Source organism: Vombatus ursinus, unplaced genomic scaffold, assembly GCF_900497805.2.
Source record: "Vombatus ursinus unplaced genomic scaffold, bare-nosed wombat genome assembly UNPS02014799.1, whole genome shotgun sequence".
Classification (NCBI taxonomy): Eukaryota; Metazoa; Chordata; class Mammalia; order Diprotodontia; family Vombatidae; genus Vombatus; species Vombatus ursinus.
In genome coordinates, this window is record NW_020954577.1 from 22,168,468 (window position 1) to 22,193,955 (window position 25,488).

Consider the following 25,488-nt stretch of genomic DNA (forward strand, 5'->3'; position numbering starts at 1 on the left):
ATAATTCCTGGAGCAATAAGAAGTTGGGTAACTTCCCCAGGGTCATCTGTGTAGTATGTGCCAGTGGTCAGACTTGAACGTAGGTCCTTCTGGCTTCCAGGTGCCTCTCTGTCCACTACAGGTGGTTCTAAACAATAGACAAAGAATAAATCTTGATTATTAGTAACTATGCCCAGAAGTTTCTCCTCAGAACTGTTTTAACCAAATCAGTATTGTATAGGTATTTCCTGATCATTTTTTCCTTGTTACAATATTTCATAGGTATTGAGAAATGTTGCATAAGGGGCACCATCAGGAAATGTCTAAGTGGAAAAGAGGTTCTGTCTGTGAATCCTCTGTGGGTCCTCTATGGAACATCTATGGCAGGACATGAGATAGAAATACAATATGAGAAGATATAGACGGGTTGAGATTGGGAGTAGGAGAAATAGACCAATACTTCCATCCATAGATTGATGTTTATTCAAAGCTGGCTGATCATAGACAAGGCAGGGACTGTACAAAACATTCATTTCTCCTACTGCCTAATTCTTGTGTTATAGTTTTACGGTGATTACCTTAGGGATTATTAGATAGAATAAAGTTTAAAAAATTATTTGCATAAAAACACATGGCTGCCACTTAATGGTGTATTTGATGGCAGAACCCAGAGATGACAAAGTGAATGGCCCCTTGCTCTCTGGTCCTTATAGTTTTCTCAGAGACTGAGATGAATAATTAAAGCTGTGCTCATTTTGGTTAGGCTAACATTAGGAACACCGACAAGACAAATATAGAAGCATGGTGACACACCTTTAATTGACCTTGAAATAGCTCATTTTAATTAAAATATGTGTTTCTGAACCTCCTGCTGCTGGTGAATGTATTCCTGAAACCACTCAGTTTGTGATACTAGCACAGACTGAACCAGCTAATGTGAAAGATACTTCAATGTAAAGTAATTCTTCTCCTTGAGGCCAAATTAGCCAGGAGTTTTTTTTTTTAATAGATCAGAGCATCTTTTCTCTCTCTCTCTCTCTTTTTTATGACTTTCCAATGAGATGCTATTTCCTTGTGATGAAATCTGTTTAGGACCTTATTGATTCTGTTTCTTAGCAGATGTTCATAGTTTAAGAGTCCAAGACCAGCTTAGGTACAGCACTTCTGATTGATTCTATAGTTCTGTTCTATTACTAAGTACATATGTGGCATCCAGAATGGGAGACATTGATCTTTAAAAAAAGCCATTCATTGTTTCAGAAGTGAATTGGATTAATGCATAAACTGTGAAATATATAACATTTATATAGAAAAAATAGCTCAGGGCTATAAGTTTTCATATATATGGGATAGCTATGTGGTACAGTGGAGAGAGTGCTGAGCCTGGAGTCAGAAAGACTCATCTTCGTGAATTCAAATCTGGCCATAGACATTTAATGGCTGTGTGACACTGGACAAGTCACTTACCCTTGTTTGCCTCAGTTCCTTATCTGTAAAATGAACTGGAGAAGAAAATTACAAAACCACCACAGCCTCTTTGCCAAGAAAACTCCAAATGGGGTCATGAAGAGTTGGAAATGACTGAATAACAACGTGTTTTAGCTTCTTCATAACTAGGCAGATACCTTGTGGCACCCTCCCCACTTACACTCCCTCTCTTCACCAACACCTCTTCCCTCAATGTCTCCCCAAGCCATCTTAAAACCTAATCTATCACGTCTATGTGATAATGTGAGAACTCGGAAGACTCTAAACTTTGTCTTCTCCATGATAGGTCCTACTGCCCCATGCCATTTGTCATTTCTACCCTCTGGGCTTCAGTTTTCTCACTAATAAAATGAAGTAAGCAGGCTAAATGGCCTGTGGGTTCCATTTAAGTTCCAAACCTATGATCAGTCTCCTGATTCTGATGACATTTATTATGAGAGAAAAGTGAAGAAACCAAGCATTCCTCCTGCCTGTGATTCTCCCTCAGCCATAGCCGAGGAGGTGGGCAGGAAATGAAGCCAGAAAGCAAAGGATCTTTCAAGACACTAAACCTTACACTATGGGTTACAGAGATGGAAATGAATAAGGGTTTGTTGCTCGTGTTATAGCAGTCTGAAGATAAGATATCTGGCAGGCAGAGACACTGTAGATCACAGAAAATGTTATGAAAAAATGTTTCTGGTCATTTTCCACACGTAAGAAGTGAGGTAGGCATGACTGACAAAAAAGGCCCTTCACACAAATTCAGTGCTTTTCTTTTCTACTTTGAGTTTAGGAAAGAGCAATTATTACTACCACTCTTCCTCTTCCTCCTCCTCCCACTACCAGTACCACCACCACTACAACAATAGCTACTACTACTACTTCTACTACTATTAACATTTACATAATGCTTCACAGTTTATAAAAATTTTATAAATATTATCTCATTTGATTCTCACAACAACCCTGGGAGGTACTATTATTATCCTTATTTTACAGAAGAAGAAACTGAGATAGGCAAAGGTTAAGTAATTTGCCCAGGGTCCCATAGCTAATAAGTATCTGAAGTGGGATTTGAACTTAAGTTTTCCTGACTCCAGGTCCAGCATTCTAATTGCTTAGTTTTGTCTATTCTAGCACCTTCTTCACTCCTTGGGTTAGTAAGAAGTACACAGAAGAGACATTTGAGATTTTCCTATCTAATGTGTCACACCAATAGGAAGTACTCTATATTTTCTCTCATTCATTTTCATCCGACACTGAGAAGAATGTGTTTTATCCCCATCTCTCACATCTCTGGGAGAAAGGTTAAAGGATTTAATTGCTCTCACAAGCTTCTGATCTTTTGTATTTTCAGTGAGTAAATATTAAAAGGAAAAAGAGAGGCAAAACATATCAGAAATTCATATGTTTATAAACACGTTAAATTCTCAAAGTTAATTTTCAGACCTTCAGACTATTTTTTTATATTCTGAATGCTAGGCATTGCCCATTGCTTTTGAACTGCTAATGGATTTTTCTTCTAGAAATATTGATTTCTAGTTATTGATAATCTCTTCTGAAAAGAACTTTTAAACAACTAGAGTAAGAGTGAGGCTAGAGCTGGGAAAGTGGAGACAAAGGAAGAATTTGAAATGTGGCTAGAGAGACCTTTCTACTTCTTTTTATTTCTTCTTCTCTGCTTTTTTGGGGGGAGAGTAGAGAGGGAGACTGGAGCTCTCTATCTCACCCCGCCTGGAAACACAGTGGTTCCTTGTGGGCCCAGTCTTAATGCTAATCCTGAGTGGCATGGAAGCTTTAACCTCCCCCCTTTTTCCTTCCTGGGTTGGTTTGCCCTTCCTTAGCTTCCTAGGAGCTCGCCATATTGGTATGGGATTTAATGTGAACTCTCAGATTGGCTTTAACCCTACTGCAGCCCAAACTCCTGAGTTAAGCCAGTCAGCAACATCAGCCTCCAGAGTGGCAGGGATGACAGGCCTGTGCCATGACATGCATTTCTACTTCTTTGACCTTGTTCTATCTCCTCTCCTGAACCCCAAAAAACAGAAATTTGAAGAAAGGGAATCTCAAATTCAATATAAAATGTGCCTCATGAAGCAGGTAAAAATGCCAAATAATGCTCATTCTTTGGTGGGAGAATGTTGGAAAAGGGGGAATGATCTTTAATTTGAGAAAAGTAAATAATGGTGCAACAATTTAAGAAACAGCAAATATGAAGAGTTCAGAGATGCATGGGAAGGTCTCAAGGAATTGGAACAGTGAAGTAAGCCAAACCAGAAGAAAACACAATGACTTCGATAAGATAAATGAAAAACCAAAACAACAAAATGAAACTGGACCTGTACAAAAATGACTGAACTTGAAACCAGAGAAAAACTGAGAAAGTATACTTCTGCCCCTCCTCTGAAGAGATGAGAGACTATGAGTGTGGGATATTGTATATGCTGATAGACATGGTATATTGGATAGTTTTGCTGACTTATTTTTTCCCTTTATTGTATAATCTTTTTTTAAAATAAAGCATGACTTAGTGGAGAGAGGAAGATGGATATGTTACAAAATAAAGGAGATGTAAAACAAAAAAAAAGTCGACAAAGTATCTAAAAAGAAAGAGGAGTGGAAGGTACCTAGTTATTTTATTTTATTTTATTTTATTTTAGGCAATTGGGGTTAAGTGACTTGCCCAGGGTCACACAGCTAGTAAGTGCCAAGTGTTTGGTCTGAGGCTGGATTTGAACTCAGGTGCTCCTGACTTCAGGGCTGGTGTTCTATCCACTGCACCACCTAGCTGCCCCCCCTCTAGTTTTTTTTTTAAGATCACCTAACAAACTCACCACTGAATTCAAATCCTCTGCAACCTTTATTCGTTCTGTGAAACCCTGACTAAGTCATTTAACTCTTATGAACCTCAATTTCCTCCTAAATAAAATGAGGCTGATATTACATGTAATGTTTACTTCAAATGGTTATTGTGAGGCTAAAAATATATATATATATAAAGCAATCAATGGTAGTCCTTTCTAAAAACAAGATTAATTTAACTGTTGGTGGGGTGCCCTTTGTTAACTCATAGTCCCACGATCATAAACTTGATATGTTACTAGTAGAATTGGATGACGTCCATGTTGACATTCTCAATACAAATGAAACAGGAAGAGATAAAGACATTATATCTAAATGAAACAGTAGCTTACAGGTTCTATTCAGATGAATGAAGAAACCACAGGCATTGGTTGCTTAGCACACTCAAAGGCAACAAGAGACATCACTTTATGGGAAAGACAATTAGTCATCTAACCTTGTAGTACTCATCCATTAAACATTTATTTAACCCCAGTTATGTACCAGGCACTGTGCTAAATGCTTATTTACAGAATAATTGGGAAATAATTTCAGAGGGAAGGCACTAGAATTAAGGGGATAAGGAAAGGCAGATTTAACTGAAACTTGTTGGGAACTAAGGAAGCCAGGAGGAAGAGATGAGGAAGGAGAGAATTCCAGGAGAATTCCATAGGGAACAGCTAGTGAAAAATGTATGGAATTGGGAGGTGGAGTGTCTTGTTTGAGGAAAAGCAAGGAGGCTGGTGTTACTTTCCCATAGAGTATGTGGAGGGAAGTAGAGTATAAGTAGATTGGAAAGGTAGGAAGGGGTCAGGTTATGATGTGAATTGAAAGTCAAACAGAGGATTTTGTGTTTGATCCTGCAGGTAATAGAGAGCCACTGGAATTTATTAAATAGGTAGGTGACATGTTGAGATCTGTGTTTGAGGAAGATAATTTATAGCTGAGTGAAGGGTGGCCTGGAGTAGCCAGAGAGACTTGAGGCAGAGAGATCCATAGCAAGCTCTTGCTGTAGTCCAGGCATGAGGTGAGGAGAGCCTATACAAGAACAGTGCCAGAGGAGAGAAGGTGGTATATACAAGAGATATGTCCAAGATAGAATTGACAGAACTTATCAGAAGATTGGATGATGAGCTAGAGTTAAGGAGTCAAGAATGATGCCTAGATTGTCAACCTTCGTGACTGGGAGGATGGTGGTGTACTCAATAGTAATAGCAAATTGTGGAAGACAAGGATTTTGGGGAATAGATAATCAGTTCAGCTTTAAGCATGTTGAGTTTAAGATGTCCATGGGACATTCAGTTCAAGATGGTGGTTGGAGATATGAGATTGGAAGTCAAGAGAGAAGTTTGTCATTGTCGTTCAGTGGTTTCAGTCATGTCTGACTCTTTGTGACCCTATTTGGGATTTTCTTGGCAAAGATACTGGAATGGTTCACCATTTCCTTCTCCAGCTAATTTTACAGTTGAGGAAATGGAGGCAAACAGGGTTAAATGACTTACCCAGGGTCACACAGCTATTAAGTGTCTGAGGCCAGATTTGAACTCAGGAAGATGAGTCTTCCTGACTCCAGGCTTGACATTCTAGCCACTGTGCCACCTAGCTGTCCTACCCAAGAGAAAAGTTGCAACTGAATATATAGACATGAGAACCACCTGCATAAAGATGATAATTAAATCCATGGGAGGTGATGAGATTACCAAGTGAAATAATATAGAAAGAGAAGAGAAAACTGTCCCACCCAGCTGGGTATAGCTATGATTAGCAAGTGTGATTTTGTTAAAATCAGTAAAATGGACTAAGAAAGAACAGTCAGTTACATAGGAGGAGAACCAAGAAAGAGCAGAATAGACTGTTCACTTTGAAGAAGTTGTAGCTTAGGCATGAAAATCCAGGGAAGAAGATGAAATAGGAAAATTCTATGAGAAAATTGACAATCTCTTCCAAAATAAGTTACCACTACTTTGGAACTTGGTGATTTCAGTTTGAATAGGCACAGGAAAGGATAGTAAAAATTATGATTTGAGATCCCAAAGAAACAAAGGCTTATAGAGCATTCAGAAGTCTTATACCTATATATCATAAACACATTCTTTAAGAAGAATGTTGGATACACTAAGTGGGTCAAAGGCCAAATGACATCACCCTAAAATGCAATTGACTGCCTTCAATTGGATGCTGCTGTTATAGATATAGCACTCATTTCAACTGTTTGGGTGTAATCAGACTGTTGACCAGTTGGAACAACAGTCAAAATAAAACTCAATCAGAAGAAAAAATGAGATAAGGTGATAAGGCACTGGGTGCATTTATAGCAGCTGCAGGCCAATTTGTTGAAATGAGTTCTCTAAAACTGGAAATGGGGAAACATTAATTTTGATCATTGCCTTCCCTTAGACAAGCTTAAATGATACAAAATAGTTACCATCATGTCCATTAGGATATATGCTCCTTGAGGGTAAAGACTTTTCTTTGCCTTTTTTCATATCCCCAATTTAGCACCATGTCAGCACACAGTAAGCTTTTAATGAATGATGGTTGACTAACCTAAAATGGGCCTAAAGAACCCAATAATCACCTCTGCCAACAAACACTTGAATTTTTGCCAGGCAGAGGCATGGCAGCAAAGAGCAGCATTGGTTTAGGTTATGAGCTCATTTACCAAAAAGAGGAGCGAGATGAAGGATTATAAGCTATACTGTTTTACAAAACGGTGAAAGAGAAAACAAGTCTATAAAGAGCTTGCTGTGGAGTCCACCAAGGACATGTTCTCCTGACAGCTTTTGTGGATGAAAATAGAAGGACAATGGATAGACTTAAAATGGAATAGATCACCCAGTATCTTTAAAGTGATTCATTTTCAGAGGTGGCCATAGCAAAACCACTCCCAGCTGGAGCTAGAACACCCAGAAACAGGATAATGCTGGAGAGACTATCTAGACCTGACCAGATACATATAGAAAAAATGGAAGGGGCAGCTAGGTGACACAGTGGATAGAGCACTGGCCTTGCAGTTAGGAGGACCTGAGTTCAAATCTGGCCTCAGACACATTGCACTCACTAGCTGTGTGACCTTGGGCAAGTCACTTAACCCTGATTGTCTCTCCAAAAAAAAGCAAAAAAAAAATAGAGCGCAGATGGCACAATTTTGAGACAATCAAGGATCAATTTCCAAGAGATCTCAAAGAAGACAAGATTCCAAAGTCAGATTCCATATGTTATGCTCTTACCAAATTTCATGGATTATGCTTTTACCAAAAATTTCACTTTTTTAATTAATAAGCATTTATTTTCTTACACTTCATTTCCTCTCCTTCCATTGGAAAAACAAAAGCAAAACCTTTATAACAAATGTTTAGTCAAGTAAAATAAATTCCCATATTGGTCATTTCCAAAAATGTTTTTCTTCATCTTAAGTACATCAGCTCCTTGTCAGGAAGAAGATAGCATTCTTTATCATATGTTCTTATGCATATCCAAGAAGATAGCAAGTCCTTAACCATATATGTACTTTATTATAAAATATTTGTGGGAATAGTCTCTGTATTGAGACTATCACTGATGGCAACTTCAGAAAGGAACAAGTATTGTTTACAGGTGACTTTCTAAAGCAGATCATATCTTTAAGATTTTATAAGTGACTGGGGGGTATAGAGAAACTAAGATTTTTGTGTTTGTTTGACTTGAAAAAACCATTCAGCTTCATAAAGCAGAATGTCCCAGAAGTCCCAAACCATCTGTCTCTCAAATGTAAATGAAAATCATACAAGAATCTATGACAGATATAATTATCAATAGACCCTTTTTCAATAACTTGGTGAGTACTAACACAAAATGAAGCCTAAAACAAGACATGTGTCTACCCAAGGTGTTCATCAGTGATTAGAAGACATATCTACTATAAACATATAAAGACTATCTTATGATAGTGGGTTTGTCCTAATGTTCCTATTCACTGAAGATAGTATACAATTGAATCCTGGGACACCACTAAGCCTCTTTACTGAAATCCACATACATTTGAAATGGATGTGAGATTAATCTAATCACCTACACTAAAAAAGTAGAAGTCTCAGAGATATTTTCATCTACTCTGCCATTCAGCGGAATGGAGGAGTCAATCAACTGTCTCTCTAGCTGTTGTGTGTGTGTGTGTGTGTGTGTGTATAGAATCATGTATCCCAAAAATTTCAGAGAACTTTAAAGCTACTAAAGATTGAACACTTTCTATATAAAGTCATTGCAGATGAGTGATGAGCTGGGACCAGCCTTAAATAGGAGGAAGTGATTAGGGTTTGATCACATTTGAGAAATATAACATCAAAAGGAAAATATTTGTATTAAAAATAGGATCCTCCAGCAGAGAACAGTTTAGCATCATTGAAAACATTGAGATATGACTGCCAATTATGGACCATAATGATCTTGAGGAATAAAAGTTATTAAAAAAAAACCCAAGAGCAATGGAATCAGGCCCGGAGAGTGGAACATAAATAGGCTGCCACATATTTTCAATGATGACTTCCACTCAAGAAGTGTCCCAAGAGACCTCAAAGCCAGATAGAGGCAACGTCGAATTTAGAGTCAGAAAATGTAGGTCCGTATCCTAGTTGAGTCACTTACTATCTATATGAATTTTGACAAATCATTTATTTTCTCTGGGCCTCAATTTCCTCATCTGGGTCTAGATTATAAGGTCACCGCCAGAGCTATGTTTCTGATCCTATGGTCTTATATGTGAAAAGGTTATCTAGGAAGAATAAGTGACAACTTTTTAGCCTGAGCGGAGTATTGGTAGCCCTGGGAATTTAAAAGAGATACGTGAGTCATTTTAAGAATGACTTTGAGCAAATAAGTTATTTTATCTGTTATAAACACCCACATTAACTATAGATGAAGAAAGATGTTATCTGCATCCAGAGGAAGAACTGATAAATGAAAGTATGTATGGAATAATTTTACACATATGTGTGTGTGTTCAATGGTAGCTATCTCTAGGGCCAAGGGGGGAGGGAATAAAAAAAGGGAAAAAAAAGAAATTTACATAATTTTGTTGTATATTTGAAAGGATTAGCAAGTTGTGCATAGTAGATTTGCAGTTTCATATGCAATCATCTTTTTTATTGTACTGTTATAGAAATGCTTGTTTTATTCCATAAATTAAAAATAAAATAATTTTTCTAAGAAGAGGTGCATGAAGACTTTTAGAACCTAGAAGGTAAATCTCTTATCTCAGATTTATAGAAAGACAGGGAAAAAAAGGAAACCAAATGAGAAAGTGAGGAGAAACTGTTACTTGTATGCCTGGAGGGGAGTGCCAGGCATCCATCACAGCATAAAGCATGTCTTTTGATGGGTGAGAAGACCTCCTTTCTTTTGGGGTTTATTCTACCCCTATTTATAAATAGCCTTGATTCATATATGGGTTAAAGAGAAAGAATTAGGATGCTTTCACCAAGATATGCCCTTCCAAAATGCTAATGTGACCTGGTCATCCACAGTATAGAGCCTAGTCATTATGTCCAACATATAAGCCACATGAGGGAGGGTGTGAGAAAGAAAATACTTTCCTAGCATGTTTGGAGGGAGGCAGGATAAATGATTATATTTTGGTCTTAAGTAGCAACACAGTAGCAAAAATCCCTGCCTTTCCCTCTAGTAAGTTGTATAACACACATGCAATAACCCCTTACCACCATAATCCCATTTGTCTTCTTTTAAAAAAAAGCATGTCATTATCTAATGCTTTAAGCATAATGCAGTTTTACTCTGCTCAGCTTTCTTTAAATACTTTTTTTTTCTGTTGTCTTGTCTGAGGGCATGTTTGCTACTCCTTTTAAAAATCTGATTGGAGCATAATAAATTTTCCTTCAGACCCTCATTTTAACCATGTGAATCCTTATGTTTGAGTGTTTCTTGTTAACAGTATATTGTTGGGTTTTGTTTACTAACCTTATGCATTTTATTGATGAGTTCATACCATTCACATTCGAGATAGCCTTTTAAAAACAGATTTTAATTGATATTTTTTATTTATACATCACTTAGATTTCTTTATCAGAGATACATGCTGTAAAAATTGTTTCCCAATTTTTTGCTTTCCATCTAATATTAGCTGCATTGGTTTTGTTTGTGTAATCTTTTTTAATTTGATGTAATAAAAATCATCCATTTTACATCCTGAAAAAAAAAGCATGACTTTCCTGTCCTTCTTACCTCCCCCACTGCCAATTAAAAAAGAAAAGAAGAAAACCCATACATTTTTGGACATGGCCGCTTATGGGATTTATTTTTGCTTACTCGTCATCATTTGGGGGGCTTGAGCCATGCTAAGTGAAATTGTTTTCCCAAGCATTTCCCTTTATCCCCTGTCTCCCAAACCCCTGTTCCCTGGATTAGCTATGGACTGGCTATCTGGGATAACAAGGGAATAAATATGAAATGCAGTGCTGCCACTCAGGGTTTATTCTCCATACATCCATATTGCTTTCCAGAGAGCAGTGAGGCACCTGGATCAGACTTCTTGGTTTTGCTCTGGTTTCCTACACTTCTCATACTTCTAAAAACAAAGCTGTGGCTTTATGAAAAAAAGGAGACAATAAAGAGATTGTTAGTGCACCCCATCCTGTTTTTGTCCCCGTATGTCCCCTTCTTAGTAAGTAGAGATATTTATGAACCACTAATACTGGGTTCCATGGGTCCCGAAGCATTTCTGTGTGGGGCGTATAGGGAAAAGAGGCAGTTTGTGATAGCGGATAGAGGGCCACATTCAGAATCAGGATAGCCAGGTTTAAACTCTCCCTCTAATACACACTCCTCTATGATTCTAGGCAAGTCACGTGATTTCTTGGCATTCCCAGATGACTCTACAAGATTATAAGTTGCAAAGCACTTAATGTCAATATACAGTAGAGGGCATTTCCTCACTGAGAAATTCCCATACAGATGAAATCAGAGGTCTGGTCCAAAAACCATTTAGATACATATGTATGCAATGAAACCTCATTAATTAACAGGTACTAAGAAGGGAAGGAGCATCATGAATTAGTGACAAGTCAGACTGGGCACTAGTGTCAGGTATTGACAATATAGAATTAGGCTAATAATGGATTGCCTAACACATGTAATATACAGTAAAAAGGGCTTTGTAATTAGTGTACAGTTGTAGTAGTTGACATTTTTACGGCAGTATAAGGTTGACAAGGTGCTTTACATACATCCTTATTTGAGTTGCCTCAGAATCCTATTATTTAGGTCTGAATTTCCAGAGAGGTTGTGGCTTATCTTGACTTTATATTTCTTTTTGTTTATGGTTTCATGACCTTTTTAGCAGAATAGAAATCTTGTTTGTTTGTTGTGGCCTCCTTTGACTTCCGTGAAATCGTTTTCCTCTCCATAACATGAGGAGGCGGCTAGTTCATAGTGGATGGAGACCTGGGCTTGGAACCTAGAAGATCCATGTTTAAATGCTGCCCCTGATTTGTGCGGACTGTGTGATCCAAGACTGGTCACCAAACCTTTGAGGGTTATTGTAGGCAGACCTTCAAGACTCTCCCATTCAGAGAAGGTGCCAACCTGTATTTGTAGAGTTTCCTCAGTTGGAGGTTCCCTAAAACAATGAAATCACCCGTCCAGTCTCGGTCCAAAGTCCCCTCCCTATAAGGATATAAAGGTTCAGAAAAAATGAGTGACTTGCTACCCAAAGTCCCACCGATAGAAAGTGGTGGAGGTGGAACCTCAACATCTGAGTTTAAATGGGGTGTTCACATATCATGGGGGCATCGAAAAAAGTCCCAGTTAGGGGCAGCCAGGTGGTGCAGTGGATAGAGCACTGGCACTGGAGTCAGGAGGACCTGAGTTCAAATCCAGCCTTAGACGCTTATTAGCTGTGTGACCCTAGGCAAGTCACTTAACCTCAATTGCCTTGAAAGAAAAAAGAAAAAGAAAAGAAAAGAAAAAAGAAAAAGCACCAGCCAAGGCCCTGGTCGCCTCTACTTACATTGTAGTTACAAAATACATGTATGAAAAAAAAGACACTCTTACATATTCAAAAAATAATTTATTCTCTTGGCAGCAAACATTCATCCAATTATATCATTTATACTACCCGTTTGCCTATAAAGCCTCTTTATTCCCTTAATAAAATAAAATTTAGCTTTTGTGTACATGAATAATCAATCATAAATTCTGAATTTGTGAAACCTCTATTAATAAAATATTGCTGTGAGGGCCTATGCAGATAAATATGGGCCATAGAATAACTCCGCTGTAGAGCCTTGGAATTAGATGGGACCTCAGAGGCCAACCTGCATAAGAATCTCCTCTATTCCAACAATCGGTCATGTAAAGTCTACATGAAGAATGAGGGAGAATCCATTACCTCTGGAGGTGACTCAACCTGCTTTTAGAAGGCCCTGATCATTAGGAAACTTTTCTACATCAGATCTAAATTGAACTCTTTGCAATTTCTCCACTCTATTCTTGTTTCTCTCCACTGGGGCCAAGCCAAGCGATCCCCCTTCCACATGATTCCCCCCTCTGATACTTCAGTACAGCTATCATGAAGCTATAAAACTCCTTTGAGTTTTGTCTTTTCCAAGTTCTACACCCCTAGTGTGTTCAAGTCTTCTTCATATAATACAGACCCAAGGTGTTTCACTAGCTTGGCTGCTCTCCATTGAATACTGTCCATCTTATCAATGTCTTTCCTAAGCTGTAGCTCCCAAAATTGAACAGAATATTCCAGATGCAGTCTGAGTAGGGCACAGTACAATGGAAATATTGTCTCCTTATTTCCAGTCTCTCAATGAAGCCTAAGATTGCTTTAGCTTTTTTTTATATCATTGCATGCTGTTGATTTAATTGAGCATTTAGTTTATTAATACCCCAGTTCTTTTGCAGAGCTGTTATCGTGACTCTTCCTCCCTCATTTTGTACTTGGTGAGTTGATTTTTGAAACTCAAGTATAAGATTTTGCATTTATCTTTATTAAATTTTCATCTTATTAGATTTGTCCCAGTATTGTAGCCTGCCAAAATCAATTTGAATCCTGATTTTGTCACCCACTGTGTTAGCTCTACCTTCTGATTTTGTGTCATCTAAAAATTGGAACATCGCACCATCTATGACTTTGTTCAAGTCATTGACAAAAGTGTTAATAGCACAGGGCCAAGCATACATCCCTGGGGCATTCCTTTGGAGACTTCCTTCTAAGGTGACATCAAACTATTCATCATGACTTTTCAGGTTGAGCCATTTTATCATTTCTAAATCCACTTACCTAATGGTACCATCTTCTTCCTGTCCCATATCATCCAAGTTCCAAATGCAGCCAGGTGTCAGATCTATGATGAAATTCCCCAACTGTTCTATTATGCACAATAGTTATAGGACAGGAAGTAAAGAACAATCATTTGCTTAATTGAAGCCATAGGAGAAATTTTAAGTGGGGGGTGAACATTGTTTTTTAGATTTATAAATAAGTACCAATTACCAGATCGTGTAGGTAGGGCGACAGGCAACATTAAATGTGATGAATGAGAAGGAAACAAAAAGTAAATGGAAACAGAGTAAGGCATTATTGACCCCACTTAGCAAACGGGATTTCTGCTGTGCTCCAAGGGGCAAGAAATCTAAACAAAGGAAATAATAAGAGCCAAGATAATTCCACACCTCTGTGGAAAAATATTAGATGTATATTACTGGTAATAGCACAAAATAGGAAACAACCTGTATGATCAGTGATTGGGTGATGACTAAATGAATTGTGTACTGGGAGCATAAAACAATATTATCCCATTAAAAGAAATAGCCACTGTATCATGAAGAATTTAGTAATTGTGGGAAAACTGATCCAGGCTGAGAGACCTAGAACAGGAAGGGGCCTCGCAGAGACCATTTAAAGGAGAAGCAGGGGAAGGGAATAAACATTTATGAAGTGTCTACTATATGCCAGTAAAGTGCTGAGCACTTTACAAACATTATCTCAATTGATCCTCACAACAGCCCTGTGATTTAGGTGCTATTCTTATACCCATTTTACAGTTGAGAAAACTGAGGCAGACAGAAGTTAAGTGACTTGCCCAGGGTCACAAAGATAGTAAGTCTCTCAGGCTAGACTTGAACTCAGGTCTTCCTGATTCCAGGCCCAGTGCTAATTTGAATTCTCTTAATCTAATCACATCATCAGTTGGAGAAACTGAGGGCTGGGGAGGGAAATGATTTGCCTAAGATTACACAGGTAGTAAGCATCAGAAGCAGAACATCTTAACACTCCCCATGCAATGCTCTCTTCAAAATAACAGCTTACGTATCTCCCCATATCATTTGTAATTTTGCATATCATCCTGTATCATATTATGTTATATGTTATAAAAAGACTGGCCAGTGGCCATGTAGCAGATGTCAGAGTCAGAATTTGAAGGTAGGTCTCTTGCTCTATTATTCTCTCCAAGGTATCCCCCTGTTTCCAGTGAAACCATAAAAAAAGAGCAACAAAAACAATAACCACACACACACACACACACACACACACACACACAGAGACAATGTTTACAAGTGAATAAGAAGTTCAACCATAGCAACCAAATATTGAAAAGTACAAAGAAGAAAGAGTTCAGAAATGAACAAGGAAGCAAACAGGAGGTTTTTGTCCCTCTCTTGTTAAAGTTAATATGCACATTGAAAAAACCTGCTGTAAATAATGGCTTTTAGTTTGATGTATAATTTTTTGTGAAGGTTTTTGTTGATGGTTAATTAAGTCTGTAAGAGGAAAAAAAACACTTAAAAAGGGTCTTACATGTACTTTAGTCCAGGTACCACAATATCTTTGTTTCTGTCAGTCAAAAAAACATTTTTTAGTTGTCTGCTATGTGGTCGAAGCATTTGAAGACATAAGAAAGGCAAGAGATGGTGGCTACTCTCAAGGAGCTCACAGTCTAATTGTTCTATGACAGAATACTGAAAGAATGTTGACAAGGTCAAAGAAATAAAAGCAAAAAAATAAAAGAAGTAAATAAAAAAAGAAAAAGAAAAATCTATCAATCTATACATATCTATTATGTATATATGTGTCTATATGTGTATGTGCATATATATGTACATATATACATTATATATATAGATACACATACTGTGTATATGCATATATGTATGTATTTGAAATCTCACCATCTGCGCAAAGAGACAACCCTTGGTGTGATTCTTACTTAAGGAATTCAGCTTCTTGGAAAACTCCACTAAGAAAGGTTCCTACTTTCAAAACCTGTTTTAGGTAGAGATATACCTTGTGGTATTTACATACATTGTGCTTTAGACTTCAAAGATGGATTTGGAAGGGTGCCTTGAAAGCATTGAGCATCTGATGTTAAAAAATATAGATGGTGAGGTCAAAAGACTTTTGAGACTAGCCCCCAACTCCATGTGCTGCAAGATATGGCCAGAATGAAATAGGAAATGACTACCCCACTCTCCTGCAGCCTTAATTTAGAAGTAGCATTCACCCAGAATAATAGAGAGAAAATTCAATAAAGCCTCTTCAGGATGAGCTTGATCAGATTACTCTGTGAATTTGCAACTTCCAGCCCCATTTTCATTTGCTAGAAATGAGATCATAACAATGCTTCGGTTTGGTGAAGAAGGAGATGTCTGCTAAATAGCAGGTGCATGGCATCTAACCAGCTATGGAGAGGAATTCTATGTGGGATCAATAAGGGCTCTTGCAAAGCTATCAGGCTGAAGATGGTTCATAGACTGCTAATAAAACAGGGAAAAGCTATGTTAATAGCTCCATATTATCCAACTCCCTGGAAGGGAGAGGCTCACAGGTCAGATGCCTTCTGGAACATTGTGTTCATCTATGGGTATTCCATTCTAAGAGTGGTATTTCAATCAATTAATCAACAAAAATATATTAAGTACCTACTATGCACCAGGCACTGTGTTAAATGCTAGGGGTACAAAAAGAAGCAAAAGACAGTCCCTGCTTTCAGGGAGCTTACAGTTTAATGAGGGGAGACAACATGCAGACAAACATATATGAAACAAGCTATATACAGAATTTATTCTGTTGTTGTTCAAGACTCTCTGTGATCCCACTTGGGGCTTTCTTGGCAAAGACACTAGAGTGGTTTGCCATTTCCTTCTCCTGATCATTTTACAGATGAGGAAACTGAGGCAGACAGGGCTAAGTGACTTGCCCAGGGTCACACAGCTAGTTAGTGTGAGTCCAGATTTGAACCCAGGAAGATGAGTCTTCCTGACTCCAGGCCCAGCACTCTATCCACTGCACCACCTACCTACCCATAGATAAATAGGAGATAATTAATAGAAGGAAGACACTGGAATTAGCATTCAAGGAGGTTGATAGGATGGCCAGGTCAGGAATCCATTTTACTGTAGCAGAAAAAAAAACAAACTAAGACCAGGCATCTGAAATGTCATCAACTATGTAAACAACTACCATGTGGTAGGAGGAAGACATTTATTCTCTGTTGCTCCAAAGGGAGACAGGCAAAATCTTTGCATCATTAAGTGTTTACTATGTGCTGAGCCAGGGGTGGAGAATGTGTGGCCTCAAGGCCACATGTGGCCCTCTAGGTCCTCAAGTGTGGCCCTTTGACTGAATCCAAACTTCAAAGTTAATCAAACGTTAAGCTCTGGAGATATAGTTGTGAGCAAAAAGAAATATAGTCCCTTCCCTCAAGGAGCTGACATTCTATTAGGTAGACAATACATAAAGTAAAACTGAAAGATTTATCATGTGGGACACGGGGTCAATGTTCAGAGAGTCAGAAGCACAGCCAGGAGGGATATGGAGCATGACCAGCCTGGGTCAGTCTCCAAAATGGAGATCCCAGGATAAGCTCACCTATGGGAAAGGGGGAAGCCAGCATGTATATGGATTTATACCATCTTTCAGGGTGAGAAGGCTCCAGGTGTTGAGGGAAGTTCCAGCTTGAGAAGGCAAGTGAATCATGGTGGCAAAGTCCAGAGAGAAACCCGGCTGAGTGGGACTGGAAGGGAGAGCCAGAGAACAGAAGCGGGAGCAAAATGAGTAGAAATTATAGGAAAACAGGTTTTGGCCCACTGCAAAGGAAGAACTTTCTAACAAGGGCTTTTAAAAAAAAGAACAAGCTGTCTCATAAAGTAATGAGCACTCTGTCACTGGAGACATTCTATCATGGGAGGATGACCATCTGTTAGGGGCATTGTAGTAAAGAATTTATACTGAGTGTGAAGTGAAAGACTTAGAATCATAAATAATCAGAGGTCACCCAGTATGTTGTTTTCATAAACTCATCCTAAGGAAAAGTTGGGATTTTTTATGTGCTGTTTTTGACAAAAAGGAATTATCCCTTCAAGAAGTAAAATTCCTAACATTTCCATTTCAGGAGTACATTGTATGACCATAAAGATTACAAGGCCCTAAGTCTTTCTAATCTTATAAGTTTTCTTTTTAAGAAAAAATCATTTCTTTCCTAGTCCTTTTTCCCCCTTTCAATATAACATAAAATAACTTTCAATATAACATACAAATAACGGAAAACCGCTTCCCCATGTATCGTCACTTGATACTCCCAACAAGCTTGAAGGGTACTCATCGAAGGTACTCTTATCCCCAATTCACACAGGCTCAGTGAGTTTACCACTTGCCCGAAATCACCAGGCATGTGTTTGGGGAAACCATGAGTATGACTTGTAGTCCTACATGATACATAACATTTGGTTAACCAGTTGCTCATAAATACTAAATGGTGGAATTGTAGGCACTGTTATAATACCTGCCAATTCAATTCCATTCATCAAGTATTTATTTAGCATTTAGTGCTAAAGATTTGAAGAAAATGAAAAAAAGAAATAAAACAAGAAAACGTCTCTTCCCTCAAGGAATTATTATTTAGGAGACCTTTTCAAATCGTAGCACAAGTGGACCTTCACCTACACCAAAGGATGGATCATCCCATTATGACTTCTCAGGAGGAATATTAAGGTTGGGAGGATTTTACCTGATTACTTGAAGTTACGTGAGAATGTAACATAGGCATCATGATCAGTGTTGTATGGATTTGAACCCAGGTTGAACCCAGGATTTGAACCAACTGGATTAGGAGTTAAGAAGACCTAAATTCTCATCTCAGTTCTTACTATCTTACTATCAAGTCTTGGTGTAATGACTTTATCTCTCAGGGCTTCAATATCCTCTTCTGTAGAGGTGAGTGTTGGACCAAATAAATAAAGTGTTTTCCACCTTAATATTTAATAACCTATACTGACCTTGAACTAAAAAAAAGAAAACCTCTGAATGAAAATTGGCACATTTGTATTATCTGTATGAATTGGTGACATTCTTTAAACCATGTGGGTTAGCCAGCCCATTTTGGATTGAATCATAGTAAGAAATACAATAGCATTTTTATTTCTAACAAGTGCAGCTAAGTTACCGATCTACTTAATTCTTATCGGGAGCTCTCATCTAGCCTCTGGTTTTGTCCAATCAGAGAATTCTCTACTCATTAAACACTTTAATTGACATTCCTCTTATAAATAAATCCACTCAAACACAGTGATTTATATTCATAGAGTCTGTTTGATTGGATTTTATTCTAAATGCTAGCATAGCATAGTTTTCGGTAATCAGGAATGCTGACCTTTGAGGACCAAACCATGTATGTTCTTGAAAACTTTATGCCATGTGTCTGGAAGAGCAAGATTTGCCCAGTGGCACAGATGGCAGAATAGTGGTTACTTCAAGTTCTTTAGTAGTTCCTGATGTAAGTGCCTAAGACGCTAAATTTATCTTTGCTTTCAGAAACAAACCAATATACATGAAATCAAAATTGTGTCCTAGTAGATGAAGTCAGTGACCCGAAAGACTGGCCAAGCATTTTGATTTTTCTCCCTTTTGGACTATCCTGCTACTTATTAGCAGTTCTACTAGTCGGTCCCCAAAAACATAAAGTGGAGGTAAGAGACGTCCCTAAGTCAATTTTGCCTGTTGCAAACAGCTCTAGCACTCAAAACAGCTGCATGACATTAGATTTTGAGATTCATCTGTGGATCTCAATGTTCCATATTATCCTATCTCGTGTTATCAAAAGTGGGCAGAATTTTTATTTGCTCCCCAATTGCTTTTGAGTCCAACTGAGTTTGTTACTCATAAATTGAAAACAATTTGTGACCATAAACACTTGATATGTGTCTGAGTTTTATAAGCCTTACTATTAACTGATGATCATAAAAGTTTTATATTTCCAGAAGAACTATATAAAGATTTATTAATAACTTTAAAGTCTTCTGTTTAGATTACTTGAAAGACCATTTCAGTTGGGCCTGCTTTGGTGGTGAAGTAAGCTTCTGTCATCACAAAGTGCAGTATATGATTTTTGCTTACTTTGATTTTTTGTTTACTTTGATGGATTAGGACCAGGTAGGGCTATACCTGTCACATCAGTGAAGTTGGCCATTGTCAATGAGATGATATGATTTCAGGGGCAATGAAAGGAAAATGCTCCCTTAAACTTTCTTCATCTCTGGGGCCATGTTCCCAAGTTCCAAAGGGAAAAAGGGGTTTAGAAAAGAAAAAGGCTATAGACACATAGATTGCTTATTTTGTTAATTTTTCTTAGAGCTATCCCTGAGATCAGGCATCATCCCAGGATTCAAATACTCAGAAAAAAGTTTTAGTACCCAAACAAGAGTGAGGGGTATAAGTAGACTTCTCCTTCATTCTCAAGGTGATTAGTCCAAAATGATTAGAACTCTGCCCTGATGGGGCAGAGATGGGGGACTTGAAATTCAATCAGCTGGCAATCATTTGAAACAACTGGGAAGTAGAGAAGACTTGCAAGGGACATGATAAATGATACATCCTTTGCTAGAAGCTGTGGAGGTATTGATTTAGTATGCTATGTGAACTTCCGTTTATTTATTTGCTCACCAATCTGCAGTGCTTGACTAGAGAATGGAAATTCTAAAACTGAGTGGGTTAAGTCCCCTAGAACATGGTACCTAGAGACCCAGTGGCCTAGAGAGTGTAGTAGTGGGGTGAATGGCAAGACAGGCACTTGGATGGGACACAAATCATGGAGTGATTCATAGAAAGAATTACTTGTAGTTGATTTCTCTACTTCCTCACCATACATATAGTCTTCAACCTGTTGCAGAATGACCTCTAACCCCAACTGTTTTCTCCAAGGATAAAGCCATTGAACTTTTAACTGGTAAACCTTCCTTGACCTTTATGAAGCATTCAGAACTAACAGTCACTTCTCCTCCTCCTCCTCCTGGGTATTCTTTTCCTTCCTTAGTATCTCTGACCTACTTTCCTGGTTCCCTTCCTTATCTGGTTACTTCTTGACCTATTTCATTGGTTTATCCTTTTCCTCCCATCCCAATGTCTTCCCAAGCCTCTGTCCAAGGCCTTTCTCTCCCTAAGTTATTCCCCCTAGTGATATCATCTATTCTCATGGATTCAATTATCACCTTTATGCAGATGACCCTAAGAGCTATACATTTAGACCAAATCTATCACCTGAACTTCAGTTCCTCATCATGAACTTACTCATACCTCTCTACCTGGATACCCCACTCAACATATCCAGTTCAACTCAACATATCCCAAACTGAACTCATTTCCCCCTAAGTTTCCCTTATCCACTTAAATTTCCCTGTTACTACTGATGGCACCACTATCCCCCATGGGATGGCTTGACACTCTCTTTAACTCTGCCTTCTTCCTTATAGCTCATTTATAACCAATCGCCAAGTCTTCTCAATTTTATCTCTGTAATATCTCTCACCTCAGGGCAGCTAGGTGGTTTAGTGGGTAGAGTGCTGGGGCTGGAGTCAGGAAGACTTATCTTCCTGAGTTCAAATCTGGACTCAGACACTTACTAGTTGTGTGACTCTGGGCAAGTCACTTCACCCTGTGTGCCTCAGTTTCCTCATCTGTAAAATGAGCAGGAGAAGGAAATGGCAAACTGCTCCAGTATCTCTGCCAAGAAAACCCCAAATGAGGTCACGAAGAGCTGGACATGATTGAAACAACTGAACCTCTTCCATCTGCCTCTTTCTCATTCATGTTGCTATCTAGTTGAATCCCTCACTATCTATTACCTAGATTAGTGGTTCACAAACTTTTTCATCTTTGAGAATAAAGGAAGGAAATAAGCATTTAAGTGCCTCCTATGTGTTTCTTGGCACAGTGAGTGACACATAAAACATAAAATTAAAACATAAATTAATATAAATAAAAATAATAATAAATAATATTAATAAATAAAATTAAATAATAACATATAATCATTAATATAAATAAATAATAAATTAAAACATAAGATTTTAAAATGTGTGCCAATTTTGAATAACAATAATAAACCTATTACATATCATAAGTAACATTTTTGATGAAAAATTATATATTTTCCAAAAAAGTGAGAAGTGACATTATTTTACATATTATTATGCATTTCTTTATTGTATGCTATAACAGAAGACAATTTGATTCTCATATCCGTTTCTGCATAAAATCTGTTGTGATGTGTTATTTTGCTTCAAGTACATGAAGAAAATCTGGCCTTATACAAATATGTAGTTGGAAAAGGGAGAAATATTTTAATAGGCAAATAGCATTTTAGCATCATCATGAAAATAATTTTGACCTCTTGGACTCCCTGAAAGGGTCCAAGGTTTGCCCATGACCTACCACACTTCAAGAACCACTAGCTTAGACTATTGTGATATCCTATTAGCCATTCTCTTTACCTTTAAGCTTTCTCATCTTTAATCCATTCTTACCATGATCTATATGTTTGAATAGGTCATTCCCCTGCTCAAAAAAGCTTCAGGCTTTCCCCAATGTCCCGTAGATAAAATACAAACTCTTCAACCTGGCTTTTAGACATTCTGCAATCTCATTCCTGCCTGATTTCCTCAGCTTTGTTCTACCTTATTTTCTTTCATGTACCCTGTAAATTCCAGACAAGTTGAACTACTGGCTCTCTCTATTCAACATCTTGTTTCCCACTTCTATGCATTGATGTAGTTTGTTCTCCCCGCCAGAAATGTGCTCTACCACAGCTCTTCCTTTCAGAATTCTTCCAGGATCAGTTAAGGTGCCATCTAGATTTCAGCATCTGATAAGATCCTGGGAACTGATTTTGATTGGTGAACCCCCAGAAAGAGAACATGAGAAAGAGAAGTGATTACAAGAATCAGCATGCCTCAGTCAAGAACAGACCATGCTAAACTGACTTTATTTCCTTTTTCCAATAGGATGCCTAAGCTAGTCAATGAGGGGAATGCTATGAATAAAGTTTAATTAGATTGTAGCAAACCCCCTTTTTTTCAATTCTGGAGGCAATCAAATTAAGTGACTTGCCCAGGGTCACACAACTAGTAAGTGTCTGAGGCCAGATTTGAATAGCAAAGCTTTTAATGAAATGTCTCATACTATTTTTGTGAAGATGGAGAGAAATGGATTCAATCAATGGATTTATTGATTATTCAATCAATGGATTTAGAAATGGATTTATTGATTTATTAATTATTCAATCTGCAGATTTAGAACTTTTCAATGGGGGTAGCAAGTATCTAGTGGAATACCTCCAAGTGTCTGTGCTTGGCTCTGCATTGTTAAACATTTTTAATCAGTGTATAGATGAAGATACAGATGTTACATTCATCTGATTTGACAATAACACAAATGTGAGAGGGTTAGCTAAAACAATGGATGAGAGAGTCAGAATCCGAAAGGAAATAGTTGATACTTGAAGGTCTATGGGAAGACGAGTACTCCTGGATCTCAAATCCTGCTTGCTAAATTGTATTTTATTTTTTTGATTGCAAATACAATTCTTCTTTTATTCTGATACTTTTTTGTCCTGTGAAAAAATGACAATATTTAGATTAGTCCAAAAGAGTATGGAGTTCTCCAACAGGGGTATGAGTCAAAGGAGTATGCTTTCATTTTCTCTTATTTGCCCAGAACTCATAAACCTAAATCTTCGGTACTATAAATGGAAATAAAAAAATTAGCAAAAAGTAACTTGAATAAAATAATGAGGGTAATATTTAGGGTAAATAGGGTAATTTACTAGGGTAAATGCATTATGAATACTTTCCCCAAACCTGTTAGCTTTTCTGCTGAGAAATAGAACCAAAACTCATTTTGCCCTTATTTCTTAAATTTGTTTCAATGGAAATTTCATCAACTGCTTCTGCACTAGGAAAACTTAACATCATGGCTTTATGCTTCCAGCAATCTTTGACAATGCGGCTTGTTGATATATGCCTGATATGTGTGTTAGGTATGAAACAAACAATGTTTGTATTTTCTGAGCTTAACTCCTTCCAGAAAATGATCAATTTCTAAAAGAACCTAGAGCATTTTACTCTCTCTTGCCCAACCTTGTAGAAATGCTTTCAAGATCCATTAGAGATTTGTAGCAGATTCTAATGTTATGCAACCTTCAGAAACAACTGTCTGTCTCTGAAACATATGGCTGGAAATGTATGAGGATCAGTCTAATTTCAGAAGCAGATTATTTGGAGGAGATGCAGAGAGATAAGAAGAAAAAAAATAGGGCTATTCTATTAAGTAATGTTTATGCGATTGCCATCAAAGTCAGATGTATTTGTTCACCTAAAGTCTTCACTTGTATCCTGACCCTATAAGAATGATATCATGTCTCTTGCCTGACATACAGTAGCTATGTGAAAATGGGCAAGTCATCTAACCTTCAGTGTAGGTAACTTCAGGTAACTTGATAAGACTTTTTGGTTATAGATGAGTCTGCATCAGCAGAGGGCATCTCCACACTGGAAGTGCCTTACACTGGTTAAGTCAGAGGTGAGGACTTTGCTCACCCTAAAAGTAGGACACAATTCAAGAAGTACTCAGAATATATTTCTTGAATATCATAATGGGGAGAATGTATATATGTGTGTATAAATATAAATATAATCCTTTAGAAATAGAAATACATAAATCCTTTAGAAATTTACTGAACCTTTTTTGGATGATATACTATGGCTAGTCTTCAATTTTCTTGTTATCAAGATTTTGGTTTGTATACATACTCCCATCACTGTCTTTATTATTATTTTTGTTTTGTTTTAGGTCTTTTTTAACTGTTGGTGTTCACAACTGAACCAACCATGGGGAGGAAACTAGACCTTTCCAGTTTGACAGATGATGAAACAGAACATGTTCTTCAGGTAGTTCAGCGAGATTTCAATCTTCGTAAGAAAGAAGAAGAACGACTAAGGTAAGGTGATTTTACTACTTAAATTTGTGTTGGTGAGCCTTATGTAGATGAGACAAACAGGTTTGCCAACCTTTTCTGCTAAGAAAGCCTGGGAATTAATTCTGTTATGTCACATAAGCAAATACTTACATTTATTTAGGGGTCAATCATTACCAATTGTTAATTCCAGAATTAGATCATGTGTGTATACAGTGGTATGTACATATTGACTTTATAGCCAGGGTTTTATTGGTGCCTCACCTCCTAAGAACATCTAGTGAGTGTAAGAATTATCCAATTTGTGCCACAGATGGTGACTTTGAACTTGGTATCAGCTTCAATTCTTTCCATTCCTAAATTCACTTAGAATGTAGTTGTTGAGAACAAATAGAGAGCAATTTAAAAGGCAACCAATAAGGAAGGACAAGATGGTACAGGTTGTGCACTGAATGATGGGAGTAATAGTCCATCAGAACTCACTGTGCTAAGGAAACCAAAGCTATTCACCAAGAGAATGATGCAAAGGATGATACTAGTTGTAGGATGCCAGGGCTTGGAGAAGTCTTCCATGGAAGTTATCCAACATGACCTCTTCTCCCTCCCTCCTTGTTTTATAGGTTGAAGAGACTGAGTCGTAGAGAGATGAGGTGATTAAGTCATATAGGATGATAGTAGGATTATAGATTTAGAGTTGGGAGATACTTTTTTCATTTTAAAATATCTATTTATTTTTCATTTTCAACAGATTTTGAATTTTAAATTTTCCCCTCTTCCTTCTCCTCCTTCCTCCCTGAGACGGCATGCAATCCGATATAGGCCATACGTGTACAATCATATTAAACATATTTCCACATTAGTCATGTTGTAAAGAAGAATAAAAACCAAAGGGGAAAAAATATGAGAAAGAAAAAAAAAGGAAAAATAGTATGCTTCAATCTTCATTCAGACTCCA

At 37.6% G+C, this 25,488-nt stretch overlaps 1 protein-coding gene across 2 annotated transcripts in view; it reads left to right on the forward strand.

Annotated features, from left to right (window-relative positions):
* The window catches only part of MYRIP (myosin VIIA and Rab interacting protein), a 421,897-nt gene that overhangs the window by 14,185 nt on the left and 382,224 nt on the right, over nucleotides 1-25,488 (forward strand). For both annotated transcript variants that reach the window (XM_027872431.1, XM_027872432.1), the window contains exon 2: nucleotides 24,410-24,557. In XM_027872431.1, the coding sequence (XP_027728232.1) occupies nucleotides 24,448-24,557 (110 nt within the window). In that variant the 5' untranslated portion in view covers nucleotides 24,410-24,447. The remainder of the gene's footprint in view (nucleotides 1-24,409; nucleotides 24,558-25,488) is intronic.